The sequence below is a fragment of the Brienomyrus brachyistius genome, unplaced genomic scaffold (genome assembly GCF_023856365.1).
Source record: "Brienomyrus brachyistius isolate T26 unplaced genomic scaffold, BBRACH_0.4 scaffold277, whole genome shotgun sequence".
In the NCBI taxonomy this organism is placed as follows: Eukaryota; Metazoa; Chordata; class Actinopteri; order Osteoglossiformes; family Mormyridae; genus Brienomyrus; species Brienomyrus brachyistius.
In genome coordinates, this window is record NW_026042552.1 from 136919 (window position 1) to 152720 (window position 15802).

Below are 15802 nucleotides of genomic sequence, written 5' to 3' on the forward strand. Positions count from 1 at the left end.
CATTACACAGGCGTAATACTGTACTTACTATTTATGACATAAATGCATGAACAAATTCATAGAGTTCAAAGATTAACTTACAATAGTGGTCATAAAGGGCATTTTCTAATATGGGTATTTATCATTGGAGACCCCCCCATGTAAAATTAATTCCCCCCCCCCAAAAAAAATATAGTGTAAGGTCACGGGGCACCCAGAAGTCATACAAGATATTGTCAGTCCCATTAGTTACTGTTTGCTGACTGCATTTATCACAGTATCATCTCTCTCTCTCTCGAACATCCCTGTACACTCACATCACATTCACATGTATTATCACTGTGTGCAATAGCTTGTGTGAGAAAAATGAAATCAATCAGGGGCCATTGTCTGTAACTTTATTACAGTAACTTTCGTCCTCTTTACTGAGGCTCTCAGTGGAAAAACAGCTATTGAAAACATACAAATCATTTTTATCCTGTCCAAAACTGGTCATCAAAGCGTCTCTATGCTGGATAGTACTAGGTGATTCAAAGCAAGAAATTATGCTTTATTATACAAATACTGTTGAATCATAAGTTTACATTGCATCACAAAAATTACAATAAGATTTGTATAAATCATCCAAAGGTAAAGGTACGAAGTGTGGTACTATATTGCTAAGGGCACTTTTCCACCGCACCGGGTACTTTTTTGAAGAACCACCAGAACTACAGTACTTCTTCTGTTTTCCACTGGCATGAGAACTGGTACCGGTGCTGAATGACATCATCACAACAAGGTGGAGTATTTTTAAATAAATTTAAAAAACATGCAGTTCTCGCATCGTAAAGACCGCGATAGTCAGCTGATGTGAGATCAGGCTTCATCATCCTGTCCAGACATCATAGTGCAGGGGGTTTAAGTTTCGCTAAAACATTTTATTCAGTTGTAGGAAACGAAACTTATCAAGCTTTGCAGTTTTAATGACTGTTCGTTTCCAAGATTATCTAGTGTATGTTTAAAAAGTTTACTCCTACTGCTTTTGCATGAGCTCTGCATTTGCTCTCCAAGACAATCACAATCATTTTCATCCTTAGTGTTTAACTCATTCTTAGATGGGTTAGCAAGAAATGTATTTTGCAGTCCTTTTTTGCTTTATAAATACCCCAGAAAAGAATAATCTGTTCTTCTGACCAGTTGTCAATTAAAATTTGAGTCTCTTCTTTTGTCCTTGTGTCCATTATTACTTTTTTTCTTTTACTTAATTTATCGTTGTTTTCTGTATCGTTTACTTCTTCAGGACAGCAGATGTTTTGTTTTTTTGTTTGCTAGAATGGTTATTTGCACAACCAAACTGACAATAAACACATTTCAAAGTCCCGCCCCAAAGTACTGAAAAAGTACCCCAGCTGGTTTGGTACTTTGCCTACTGCTACTTTTGGGTACCTGACTGGAACCCGGTAAGTACCAAATTTTTACTACCAAAATAACTGTACCTGGAGCGGTGGAAAAGCAGCCTAATTTGTTTAAATTGACCATTTTCTTAGTTTTGGGACTTATTTTATAAGTACAAAACTTTCTGTGCTTATTGAACTTTTCCACAAAAATATTCAGATGAGTAACACTGTAAGTTGCTTTGAATAAAAATATCTGCAGTTAAGCAGCTAAATGTAAACATCAAGGCCTAAACAAACACTTTATGTAACACGATAATAAAATAACCATTTCATTCATCACATCTCATGTCACTGCTAATCTAAAAATAACATCAATTGCACAAAAAAACACCTTATACTTGATATGACACATATCATTCAAATAATTCAGGAAATTTAAATGACACTGGAATTTTTGAGAAACGAAAAAGCAAAGGCAGACCCATTGGTACAAACTGTACACCTTTCCGTAAACATTTATTTCAATTTTGACCACACAAGATGCTGTTTTCCCCATAAAAGTAGATTGTAGCAAGGAAAACTGGCATCTGCAATCATCAAAAGGTCACCCAAAGTTTTCTAATAATGTTACATTTGTAACATGTATTAAATGTATAATAAACAGAAGTTTAAAAATGTATGGAAGTGCTAGGCAGGGTGCTCAGGATTGTCCATATTTACAGATGCAGTTTCTCTGGGATTCGGGTTAATTAACTTCTTAAGTCTTTCTGCATTATCTTTTTTGCCTTTTCTTTGCAGGAACCTGATGAGCTCTGGAAACGCTTGGTTCAGCCCTTTTCTTTCGTACCAGTCCCTCAGTATGCTGTAACACTGCTCCTTAATGTTCTGTGGGTGTTCAGTGATGCGCATCTCTATCTGGGTCTCCCTCACGCCCGACCCGATTGCCAGCTGTTTAACCAGCTGCGGTCCTAGTTCTTCCACGATGTCGTACAAGTGGTTCGAGAGGTCGACACCTACAGAAGGTCAGGAGATTCCAGGTTAACAGCAGACCACTCCGTAAAACAATAAATCACCTTTGTTAGAGTTTAAGCAAATCTGGGATTGTGAACTGAGGTTATATTGGCTTAGTCTGCAAGCAATAATATTATGCAATATTTAATGCTAATAGTCATAAATTGTAGTAAACTAAGTAAAAACAAGTAGAAAAGAAAAAAATATGTAGAATAGTGTACTAACCTGGCACTAAGGGGACTTCCTAGAAAAGACAAATAAATTGCACTAGTTACATTTAAATTTTTGCATTTTTTAGATTAGATTTATTATCTATTATCTAATATTTATTTTGAAAAAACAGGCATACAGACACCACTAAATATTCTATATCAATGTTTCTTAAACTTGTTGGACCAAGTAGCACTTTGGATCAAGCGATAGCAGACTAATACCAGATGGTTGAAAATTGCCATGATTGTCGTATACCACCTGGGAGCGCTCCGAGTACATTCATTCATTCATTAACCTTTATTTTAGCGAACAAAGCATTAAGAGCAGTTTCTTATTTACGATCACAATGAGTACCACTATTTGAGAACCACTGGTTGAGTTTAGCGTAGATTAAGCTACTTAGGGTGCTTGTTTATCGTTTTACTATTTTCTGTACTTGCTGGTATTAACAGTGAGAAGAATATAGAAAGGAAACGTGCCAAGATACTCCCATTACTGAAATATGAGTATTGAGGACTAATTTGCGTACACATCACAATTATTGTTGTATTAGTAAAAATTTAATTCCTAAAAAAGAGTGTAAAAAAAGCAGTGGGATAGTCTGATCAGAGTGGAGATATAAGTTGCAGGTTTTCATGAGCTACTTTAAGATCTGAAAACTATATATAGTTTATTAGATAAGTAGCATAATAAAGAAAATATCAAAATGTAATTTAATTAATCATGGCCGGCATGATGGTGCTGGGAACCTGGATTCCGTGTGTGTGGAGTTTGCATGCTCTCCGCGTACTCCGGTTTCCCCCCACAGTCCAAAATCATAACTGCCCATATGTATGACTGATTGGTGTGTGAGTGTGTCCTGCAATGGGTTGGTGCCCATTCCTGGGTTATTTAATTAAACTAATTTTTTAACAATTATACTAAATTAGCTTAATAAGGATGTGGCATGCGTGTAAATTCCCTCACACAATTTTCTAAATATTCAACCATACACATATTCAGTTCCACTAGACATTTTTACTAAATATTCAACCATATACATGCAAGCATGAAATGTTACCTACCTCTGGATTACTCCTGCCAGCTCCTATTTACAAAAATGAAGCAAATTAGATCTATGTATATCTAAAATTAGATTTTTTTTAATTACACTTTGACGGTCATTATGCACTTATGGCACTTGCTGTTGCTAATGGTACTTACCGCTTCTCTTCCAGAAAAATTCAAGTACAAGTACAAGTACAAGTACAAGTACAAGAAAAAGCAGTATCACTATGACTGGAACAATCCATTTATGATGGATGTCACCTAAAACAGACAGAAACTATTCAACATCACAATAAAAAATAATAATCAATGAATACAACAAAGTTAACACTGGACTAAAACAGGGGTAGGCAACTCCAATCCTGGAGTGCCGGTATCCAGTAGGTTTTCTATCCTACGTGGATGAGTTACTGTCTGCCTGAGATCAGATGTGGTTCATCAGAGACCAGGTGGGATGGAAAACCTGCTGGGTACCGGTGCTCCAGGATCAGGGTTGCTACCCCTGAACTAAAACAAGCATAACGACACATCATTGCTCCAGAAAACAATGTCCAAATAGAGGAATGTGTTTTGACCAGTGTTTCCCAACCCGATCCTCGGGAACCCCCTGACGACCCCTGCTTTTCTTCCCTCTCAGCACTCGGCCAGACACTCCACATTTTTGCTCCCTCCTACAGCAAAACGTAGACTGTCTGTGGTTCACCGAGAACCGGATTGGGAAATATTGGTTTAGACGGAAAGGTCAGAGGAGAGAACCTCGGTTACATCATCTGTGACAATTAATATTATAGCTGATATGCAGGAAGATAGTCTTGACTGACTGATCGCTATTTGGCCATGTATATAAACGCATGTTGTGTGCTGTCATTTGATCGACATTAAAGCATTCTCACTATATAGATGGCTATCAAACATTGGGATTATAGTGGAAAAATATTAGTGGTGTTTCCACTTGTCACCCAGTACCTGTGCCTGATTATTATTATTTTTCAAATTACAGCCGTATAGAGAAGCATGCAGGAACAACGCATCAGCAGTGTGTGCGTGTGTGTTTACAGAAAGATCTGGTGTTTACCGAAGGGTTCTCCGCACACGGTGTTGTTTGTGCCTGTGCAGGGTGCAAGGATATCATGGCCCTCGCATCTTCAAGCAGAAGAAAAAAGTTATTTTTCAGACCAAGACAGTAATACGATTTCAAACATTCTGAAACTGCTGACAGAACAAGAAGGAGGGACTCTCTGAATGAGGAAGGAAACCCATGAACAAACTCAAACTTCTGACGCATGCACATCTGGGGCTGGGAGTTGAAGCCCCAACTTTGGAGATCAGTAGCATCCACTGAGCTGCGTCACCAGCACTTAATAGGTGCCAGAGCTCAGCCCCTGAACCACTGGCTCAGTGCACTCGGCAATCTTGCACCTCTCAGGCCCCCTCCATCACCTCTAACACTACACCCGACATCATTAATTAATTTGAGTTAAACTGGAACAAATGCAAACTGAACTTTCGAAATGTATAAGAAATGTATATATTTAAAATCATTTGTGTTGATATACATTGGCCTAAATTACGTTTTGCCTGTTTGACTTTTGATCTGAAAGGGAAAAATACATTTTACATCCACAATAAATGCCAGAGTTACTGTAAAATACTTAAAGCGAAATATAGACATAACACAATAGAGCAATAAAGCCATTGGAATCCAATGAGAGCGGAAATGAACCGGAAAACCTGACAGAAGAACAAGCAGAGACAGCGAGGAGAGGAGCAGCGTTTGTGGACGCTAATGCTAATGGGAGCAAGCAGAGACAGCGGGGAGAGGAACAGCGTTTGTGGATGCTAATGCTAATGGGAGCAAGCAGAGACAGCGAGGAGAGGAGCAGCGTTTGTGGATGTTAATGCTAATGGGGGCAAGCAGAGACAGCGAGGAGAGGAGCAGCGTTTGTGGATGTTAATGCTAATGGGAGCAAGCAGAGACAGCGAGGAGAGGAGCAGCGTTTGTGGATGTTAATGCTAATGGGGGCAAGCAGAGACAGCGAGGAGAGGAGCAGCGTTTGTGGACGCTAATGCTAATGGGAGCAAGCAGAGACAGCGAGGAGAGGAGCAGCGTTTGTGGACGCTAATGCTAATGGGAGCAAGCAGAGACAGCGAGGAGAGGAGCAGCGTTTGTGGATGTTAATGCTAATGGGGGCAAGCAGAGACAGCGAGGAGAGGAGCAGCGTTTGTGGACGCTAATGCTAATGGGAGCAAGCAGAGACAGCGAGGAGAGGAGCAGCGTTTGTGGACGCTAATGCTAATGGGAGCAAGCAGAGACAGCGAGGAGAGGAGCAGCGTTTGTGGATGTTAATGCTAATGGGAGCAAGCAGAGACAGCGAGGAGAGGAGCAGCGTTTGTGGACGCTAATGCTAATGGGAGCAAGCAGAGACAGCGAGGAGAGGAGCAGCGTTTGTGGACGCTAATGCTAATGGGAGCAAGCAGAGACAGCGAGGAGAGGAGCAGCGTTTGTGGACGCTAATGCTAATGGGAGCAAGCAGAGACAGCGAGGAGAGGAGCAGCATTTGTGGACGCTAATGCTAATGGGAGCAAGCAGAGACAGCGAGGAGAGGAGCAGCGTTTGTGGATGTTAATGCTAATGGGAGCCAGCAGAGACAGCGGGGAGAGGAACAGCGTTTGTGGACGCTAATGCTAATGGGAGCAAGCAGAGACAGCGAGGAGAGGAGCAGCATTTGTGGACGCTAATGCTAATGGGAGCAAGCAGAGACAGCGAGGAGAGGAGCAGCGTTTGTGGATGCTAATGCTAATGGAAGCAAGCAGAGACAGCGAGGGGAGGAACAGCGTTTGTGGACGCTAATGCTAATGGGAGCAAGCAGAGACAGCGAGGGGAGGAGCAGCGTTTGTGGATGCTAATGGGAGCAAGCAGAGACAGCGAGGAGAGGAGCAGCGTTTGTGGATGCTAATGCTAATGGGAGCCAGCAGAGACAGCGAGGAGAGAAGCAGCGTTTGTGGATGCTAATGCTAATGGGAGTAAGCAAAGACAGCGGGGAGAGGAACAGCGTTTATGGATGCTAATGCTAATGGGAGCAAGCAAAGACAGCGGGGAGAGGAACAGCGTTTGTGGATGCTAATGCTAATGGGAGCAAGCAGAGACAGTGAGGAGAGGAACAGCGTTTGTGGATGCTAATGCTAATGGGAGCAAGCAGAGACAGCGAGGAGAGGAGCAGCGTTTGTGGATGCTAATGCTAATGGGGGCAAGCAGAGACAGCGAGGAGAGGAGCAGCGTTTGTGGACGCTAATGCTAATGGGGGCAAGCAGAGACAGCGAGGAGAGGAGCAGCGTTTGTGGACGCTAATGCTAATGGGGGCAAGCAGAGACAGCGAGGGGAGGAGCAGCGTTTGTGGATGCTAATGGGAGCAAGCAGAGACAGCGAGGAGAGGAGCAGCGTTTGTGGATGCTAATGCTAATGGGAGCAAGCAGAGACAGCGAGGAGAGGAACAGCGTTTGTGGATGCTAATGCTAATGGGAGCAAGCAGAGACAGCGAGGGGAGGAGCAGCGTTTGTGGATGCTAATGCTAATGGGAGCAAGCAGAGACAGCGAGGGGAGGAACAGCGTTTGTGGATGCTAATGGGAGCAAGCAGAGACAGCGAGGAGAGGAGCAGCGTTTGTGGATGCTAATGCTAATGGGAGCCAGCAGAGACAGCGAGGGGAGGAACAGCGTTTGTGGATGCTAATGGGAGCAAGCAGAGACAGCGAGGAGAGGAGCAGCGTTTGTGGATGCTAATGCTAATGGGAGCAAGCAGAGACAGCGAGGAGAGGAGCAGCGTTTGTGGATGCTAATGCTAATGGGGGCAAGCAGAGACAGCGAGGAGAGGAACAGCGTTTGTGGATGCTAATGCTAATGGGAGCAAGCAGAGACAGCGAGGGGAGGAGCAGCGTTTGTGGATGCTAATGCTAATGGGAGCAAGCAGAGACAGCGAGGAGAGGAGCAGCGTTTGTGGATGCTAATGCTAATGGGAGCCAGCAGAGACAGCGGGGAGAGGAGCAGCGTTTGTGGATGTTAATGCTAATGGGAGCCAGCAGAGACAGCGGGGAGAGGAACAGCGTTTGTGGATGCTAATGCTAATGGGAGCAAGCAGAGACAGCGAGGAGAGGAGCAGCGTTTGTGGATGCTAATGCTAATGGGAGCAAGCAGAGACAGCGAGGAGAGGAGCAGCGTTTGTGGATGCTAATGCTAATGGGGGCAAGCAGAGACAGCGAGGAGAGGAGCAGCGTTTGTGGATGCTAATGCTAATGGGAGCAAGCAGAGACAGCGAGGAGAGGAGCAGCGTTTGTGGATGCTAATGCTAATGGGAGCAAGCAGAGACAGCGAGGAGAGGAGCAGCGTTTGTGGATGCTAATGCTAATGGGAGCAAGCAGAGACAGCGAGGAGAGGAGCAGCGTTTGTGGATGCTAATGCTAATGGGAGCCAGCAGAGACAGCGGGGAGAGGAACAGCGTTTGTGGATGCTAATGCTAATGGGAGCAAGCAGAGACAGCGAGGAGAGGAGCAGCGTTTGTGGATGCTAATGCTAATGGGAGCAAGCAGAGACAGCGAGGAGAGGAGCAGCGTTTGTGGATGCTAATGCTAATGGGAGCAAGCAGAGACAGCGAGGGGAGGAACAGCGTTTGTGGATGCTAATGCTAATGGGAGCAAGCAGAGACAGCGAGGAGAGGAGCAGCGTTTGTGGATGCTAATGCTAATGGGAGCAAGCAGAGACAGCGGGGAGAGGAACAGCGTTTGTGGATGCTAATGCTAATGGGAGCAAGCAGAGACAGCGAGGAGAGGAGCAGCGTTTGTGGATGCTAATGCTAATGGGAGCCAGCAGAGACAGCGAGGAGAGGAGCAGCGTTTGTGGATGCTAATGCTAATGGGAGCAAGCAGAGACAGCGAGGAGAGGAGCAGCGTTTGTGGATGCTAATGCTAATGGGAGCCAGCAGAGACAGCGGGGAGAGGAACAGCGTTTGTGGATGCTAATGCTAATGGGAGCAAGCAGAGACAGCGAGGAGAGGAGCAGCATTTGTGGATGCTAATGCTAATGGGAGCAAGCAGAGACAGCGAGGGGAGGAACAGCGTTTGTGGATGCTAATGCTAATGGGAGCAAGCAGAGACAGCGAGGAGAGGAGCAGCGTTTGTGGATGCTAATGCTAATGGGAGCAAGCAGAGACAGCGAGGGGAGGAACAGCGTTTGTGGATGCTAATGCTAATGGGAGCAAGCAGAGACAGCGAGGAGAGGAGCAGCGTTTGTGGATGCTAATGCTAATGGGAGCAAGCAGAGACAGCGAGGAGAGGAGCAGCGTTTGTGGATGCTAATGCTAATGGGAGCAAGCAGAGACAGCGAGGAGAGGAGCAGCGTTTGTGGACGCTAATGCTAATGGGAGCCAGCAGAGACAGTGAGGAGAGGAGCAGCGTTTGTGGATGCTAATGCTAATGGGAGCAAGCAGAGACAGCTGAATGTCTGAACTTACTTGTCACAAGAATGGCACTGACAGTTATCCTGACAGACCCCCCAATATCCTTCCATACACCTGCATTTTGTATTCTGGAGTTTTGTACATTTCTTTTCTGTTTCCTGATGCACTGGAAGAAAAATTGAATAAAGATCTTATCAGCTGATACAGAGCACCAACACTCGAATAACACGGAAGTTCTGACTGAAATCTCTTATGTGTTCTACAATCATACACGTTTAAAGCCGAATGGCAATTATTTGCTTTGTTGATATTTGAAAGCTTTTAGGCTTAAAACCAAAAAAGAAAATTCCGACTACTGAGTTCAAATGGCACATGATAGGGACACCCTAGATAAGACATCAGTCAATCACAAGGTAACCAATCAGATACTACCACACTATGGCAATTTAAGGATACCATTTCAGCTACCCAGCTTTTTGGACAGAGGACCCGCTGAGCCACAACCTCACACTGTTTAAAAACAGAAACAATGCTCTCTTTATGGTACATACCGTTTGCATTGCAGGACCGACATCGCTCACATTCCGTCCCGCTATTGGGCTTTTCATAGTAGGTGTTTTCTTGACACGGCTCACACTTTGTCTGAACATTTATCCCACAGTTAGTTTTGACATAATAACCTATAAAACGGAACAATAACACAATATCGGTCAATGAGAACCACAATGACACCAGCCATCTTGGGGAGTTTTCACGAGAGTTTCCCAAAACACACAGGCCACAAACGGCTATGTGCATCACATGTGGGATACCAGTCCGCCACAACAATACAAGTACGCATAAACACACGCTACAAACAGTACAGGGAAACCAGCGCACCCTTATGTCATTTTTAAAATTACATTTAAGCATGAACCTTCGGAGTAGCAATGGAAGCAACAGAGTATTTCTGCAAAACTTCACACAGGAAATCAGATTACTGCTTTCCTTAACAGAGTACATCAGTCAATTACAATTAAAGTACACTTCATATTTAAGTATACACTTATAACTCGGGGGGTGGCATGGTGGTGCAGTGGTTAGCACTGTTGCCTCACACCTCTGGGACCCAGGTTCGAGTCTCTGCCTGGGTCACATGTGTGTGGAGTTTGCATGTTCTCCCCATGTCGTCGTGGGGTTTCCTCCAGGTACTCTGGTTTCCCCCCACAGTCCACAGACATGCTGAGGCTAATTGGAGTTGCTAAATTGCCCCCAGGTGTGCATGTGTGAGTGAATGGTGTGTGACTGTGCTCTGCGATGGGCTGGCCCCCCATCCTGGGTTGTTCCCTGCCTCGTGCCCATTGCTTCCGGGATAGGCTCCGGACTCCCCGCGACCCAGTACGATAAGCGGTTTGGAAAATGGATGGATGGATGGATTTATAACTCGGGGTCAAAAGCACCATTATAGATGATTCTTACCAGGTGGACATTTACAGCATTTTTCCCCTTTGTATACATAATCACCATGCTGGCATTCCTCCCTTTTCACACGTCTTCCCTCACGAAGGGAATGAAAAGAAAATGGTGTAGTCGAATGCAAAGCGATCTGCAAATACAGAAAAAGAAACGTAAAGTAGCCTAAAATTCCCGCCTCCCGGAAACTACTGGTTATTATTATTATCAGGCCTACTGTAACAATTTCATGAACCAAAAATGTATTTTAATTGGATTAATATAAGGTATTAGTATATATTTTGAAATACATAGTTTTGTAAACATTATTTTAGCGAAATTCAAATAGGCATAAAGTGAAAGTGAAAGTGCAATGTCGTCATTTATCATTAACTGCATAAACTAAATTTATATATATATAATATATAAAATATAGATGCATGATAATTCTGCGTATGTAAAATCCCATTTCTTTGTAAAAATAAAAACTTGATCGTCGTACTTGTAAATCAATAAGAATTTTAAATAAAACTTTAAATAAAAATTACATGAGAATACAGCAAAGTGCTCTTACCTGAATAAAAAGAGCTAATATAAGCAGTCCACATTTCATTTTCATGAAAAACAAGCCACAATAATTAAAATAAAATAAGAACGGGTCGCAAAAAGCGCTAGCACACGGCCAGAAACTCCTCCGGTGTAACGAAGAGTCTCACGTCTCTCCTTGCGATCAGCAGTTTGGCGTTATTTCCAGCTTGTCCAGTGTATTTCAGTCCGCATCTGTTTCCCCCGTTTACGTATGTCGGGTGTGTTTCCCAGTTTGCCCCAAATAAAGCCCTGTGTGATCGAACACCGTCTACCTGACTGATTCCCCGATCCTGCCCGCTCGCCTAACACGGATGACAACAGAAGAGGGCGTGGTTAGCAAAGTAAGTACGCATAAGGCTGTATGAACGACAGTAAAGAGGTTGATTACATGTCTATTTTTATTTATAATATAGGATCTTTATCAAATCCTATCCGACCATGTTAAAAAGTATTTAAAAAAAACAAGGAAGTTCATCCCGTTGTCGGATGCTGTCAGTTCACCTCTTCATTATTATTTTCGACTGAGCTGTCTATTCAGTGCTTCTTGTAAGGTATTGTATTTGTAGTTCACAAATTGTATTTAGTTCACATTTCATAGCTAAATGATTTTAAATGCAAGGAAGTTTGTCGTGTCGGAGGAGGCGAGGAGGAGTGAAAACCCCAGAGGGTGGTTTGGCACAGAGAACCCCCTACCTCCCCCGTAGGGGATTTTATTAGGGAAACCACAGAGGAGAGTAGATACTTATGTAGATCTACGTGGAGATCGGACTCAGAACACGCGACAGTGTCGGAATTGGGGAACGCAGGACAGTGAGGCATAGGCGTCAGGACCCCCCCCCCCCCCCCCCCCAACCCCCCCTTCATGAGGCCTGCCCCCCACCACACACACACATGCACACACACACACAACTATGTCATTTTAAATACTATTGTAGTGGCTGAAGGACTAGCAATGTTTATTATAGAGCAGTCCTCCCACCCCTTATCAGCCGATCTCTGGGGATTTAGAGATAGCGGGAACGTGGGGTACCTGCGGAGTGGGCAAAAGGAGAAGCGGCAGCCTCCACACAGCCCTATAATACTGGAGAACATTAATGGTGTCTCTCTTTTGATTTTGATAGTATTGGATTCCTGTTTGAGTTTGGTGTGGGCTCTGGCCGTTTACGGTTCATTAAAGGTCTCATTTTTTGTGATACGCCTGTTGCGTGTTCATTACAATATATACTGAAATCCAGTGGCGCAAAACTGTACAATGGGCCGTGCCCCCCACCCCTTTCCAAATTCACACTAAGACCTGCCAATGCCAGTTGCAGACGATAAAATTTAAGTAGCCTCCAAATATCGTACCCATCATACACTGCAGTTGTTCTGAAATCCACAAACATGCTTTTTTTCGCTGTACACTCTCAACAACATATATAGTTTGACGACAAAATATTACTGTACAACTATTACATTTCAAAATTAAGTGTAGTACATTGCTGTCTCGACTCCAACCGTGCGATTGTACACATAAAAATGAGAGAAATAACAGTAGCACGTTACAATTTTTTTATAATATGCCTGACGTCAGCACCTTCATCTTTGCGAGTGTTTTGCATTAAGTGCCAAAATGCAAGGTCGCCACATCCCACACATCTTGCGTGATACTCACGCTCACACAAGAAATCTTTCGGTATATCTATATTATTCCATAATAATCCTAAAATTAACTAAATCAAAAGCTTTGCGGTAGTTTTGCAGACCCTCCAGACTATTTAGAAAGTAATAAAACTCTTATATACATATTAATGCGTGTTCTTGTCTTGAATTGAAAATCTGCCAGCCGCGGCTGACCAAAGTTGGCAACCAGGAATAAAGTGGCAAGAAGGAAAACGGACATACAATGGTATGACATATGCTGTTTTTAGGTTTATTGTCTCCACCAACAATAAAATGAAATTTTCGCCCATGCGGAGGGCCGCATACGAACACTGCTAACGAGGAGTACAGGAAGGGCAGATGGTAAGGGAGAGGAAACAGCTGGATCGATATACCCCAGCGAAAGGGCATAGGATGGCCAGCAGTGACCTCTGGTGACCAAAAGGGAACAAGACGGGGTTCAGGGAGACAACACGACACTAGTAATGGTGTCAATTTATTCTTTTTTAAATTAAATTAAAGCAGCTCCACTAAGATCAGCCAAGACTCAGGCTGAAGTAAAGTCTCATTTTATAAACTTCGAAGAACACATTTGTTTTCCAGCTAAGGGCTTAACTTTGGTTTGAACCTTGAAGGGGGGAGGGCGGGGGTAAGTATCCACCCATTTAGGGGGAGACATGATTATCGGGGGGGGGGGGGGGGGGGATTATTGGCCGGTTTTGATTATTGGAGGGTTACATCCTCCCCTCCATCCATAATTTGCGCCCATGCTTCCAGCAGATGCGACTTCATGCGTATCAAATGTCCAATAATTCAGGCAAATATGGAAATGCAAAGTACACAGCAGGTACGCCACTGTAAGGAAACACTGACATTAGTCTGACCCAGATTGCTTTTATATATACATGAATAAGACCTCAATATTTCATTTTGGAAATCTGGTGTCTTATGCAGGTCTTTGTATACGGCTCCTCGCTCTGTCATGCTGCCAGCTTATCGTTTGGGGGAAAAAAAAAATCACATTATGCCTGGGTAATCCCAGGATTTACATTACAGAGAGATTTGTGAAATACATATATGAAATAAATATACGTGCTACAGTTTAAACGTTTTATTCATACGGTGTTTTATATTTACAGAATGTCTTAATTATAAACCATGCAGCACGCTATCATTCCCCTGTAAGGAAGCTGTGACGAAGTTAACGCTGCGATTAAAAGGCAACTTCAGCCAAGGAAGAAGACGCTGTTAAAAAGACAAACGAATCGGAAGCTGCCAATAATTAGCAGGCTTCAGCCTGGTAATATGCTGGGGGGAGTGGGACGGGGGGGGGGGGGGGGGGGGAGCGTACCACTAAACATGGTTACGATCTCCAGAGTGACGTATCTTCGTGAGGAATTTCTACGTACAAGTGTTCTGAGCGTACTGTAAATCTTTACAACTGCAACAAAAAAAGCAGCGCCCATAGGACAGCGTTCTCAGGCTCCACCTTCCAGGGGAATTACTTTCCTCCCTTACATGCCTAGAGAACAAGCAGCCTGCCAAGTCTCTGCTTATTTACTGAATAGCTCCTTTTTTGGTGTTGCATTTAAAATCCGACCGCTCTGTGTAGAGGAACTATAAGGGTGCGGCAGAAGGGGGATTAAACTTATGTGCATGTGTGAAGGTGAACATTAATTAAAGCATAACTGCAGAGCAATACGAAATTAGTTAAAGTTAATTCAAAATGCATTTGCCTACCAACTGAATGAAAATATACCATATGCGATCACTGGATGACGTGGTTTAACGCCGATTCTTAAAATACTTTTACAAGTCTCACATTTCTCAGAAAAACACCTTTCAATTTTTTCAGCTCTGTAACGGTCAGACGAATACTGGAAAGTTTGAGAATAAGTATGTTTGTTTGGACTTGAGCATGGTGATTTTGGGGTTGCAAGCTAAATTTATTTTGTTGATAAACAATCTACATTCCCAACATTTTTAAGGCATCAACCTGTACCGACGAATTCAAAACCGTTTTTAAACACAGGAGACTTACACAGAATTGTACACTTTACACTAAACTCCTGCGCTTCATTTGATGTTTTTCTCAATGCCCGAATTCTGCAAGGCATTTGAAAAGTAAACAGGAAAAAAACCGCTGAGACATCGGCCGGCTTGGCACTGGCAGCAGAAGGGGAGACGTCAGAGGTTTAAAATGACGTTGAACAAAAGGTTCACAATTTCAGGCGTAGGAGAGGCTGTACTTTAGGCAAATATTGCCAATATCTCATTACTAATAATTTATTTACAGAAATGCTACACTTTGGTGCCATAATATTAATCAAAATGTGTGGAATATTATTATAAACTATTCAATCTAAAACATAGTATTTTTTGTTAATTGTGACATAACAATGAACAATAATGAGAAATAACAATTACAACAACACCCGGGGAAATTAAAATGTGATGCTACCTTCCCCTTTGTAATATTTGCAGGTGTAATAGATTCCATATGTGATGCTGTATGTTAAAGAGCTGAAGCTGACCAGACATGGACACTTTCCAAGGTCTCCAGAAAGCTGTGAAAGAAACCCTGACCAAAGATAGGATCAGCCGGTTACGTCACCTGATGTTCGCAATACAGCTTAACCAAAGGCAGCCTAACTAACAACAGCTGGCATAGGTGACAGAACCAGGCATAACTCTTCCCTGGATTCCCAGAGACGAACTAGAATAACATGTACGTGGATTTTCATTATTATTACATCGAACATGCCTCAGTAGGCAGTTAACTGGACATCCCCCTTCCATTGTGAAATCCCAAGCTTGGCCCAAAATGCAGGCTTCCATGTGAAACATTAGGGCCCCCTGTCTTTATTCAACAAACTACATTATTTTGCACATCCATCCATCCATCCATCCATCCATCCATTAATCCATCCATCTTTCAATTGCATTCCCAGTACAAAGTCAATCCTTCAAACATCACAGACCATTCCTCTTCATACCTTAATATGATTATAAAGTCAAAGTGAGCATATGATTGAAAAGACTTTTCCAGCCATTCTTTGGTGCAC

The 15802-nt window shown here is 43.2% G+C and overlaps 1 protein-coding gene across 1 annotated transcript; it reads right to left on the reverse strand.

The window, feature by feature from the left end:
- Window positions 1-363: 363 nt before the first annotated feature.
- LOC125728407 (tumor necrosis factor receptor superfamily member 6-like) lies at window positions 364-11425 on the reverse strand. Its single transcript, XM_049005416.1, has 9 exons — window positions 11083-11425; window positions 10536-10662; window positions 9629-9757; window positions 9132-9243; window positions 4705-4772; window positions 3786-3890; window positions 3647-3669; window positions 2595-2613; window positions 364-2371 (listed from the first exon to the last, which is right to left on the reverse strand). The coding sequence occupies exons 1-9, from the start codon at window positions 11125-11127 to the stop codon at window positions 2046-2048; spliced, it is 954 nt and encodes a 317-aa protein (XP_048861373.1). The 5' UTR covers window positions 11128-11425; the 3' UTR covers window positions 364-2045.
- Window positions 11426-15802: the final 4377 nt, after the last annotated feature.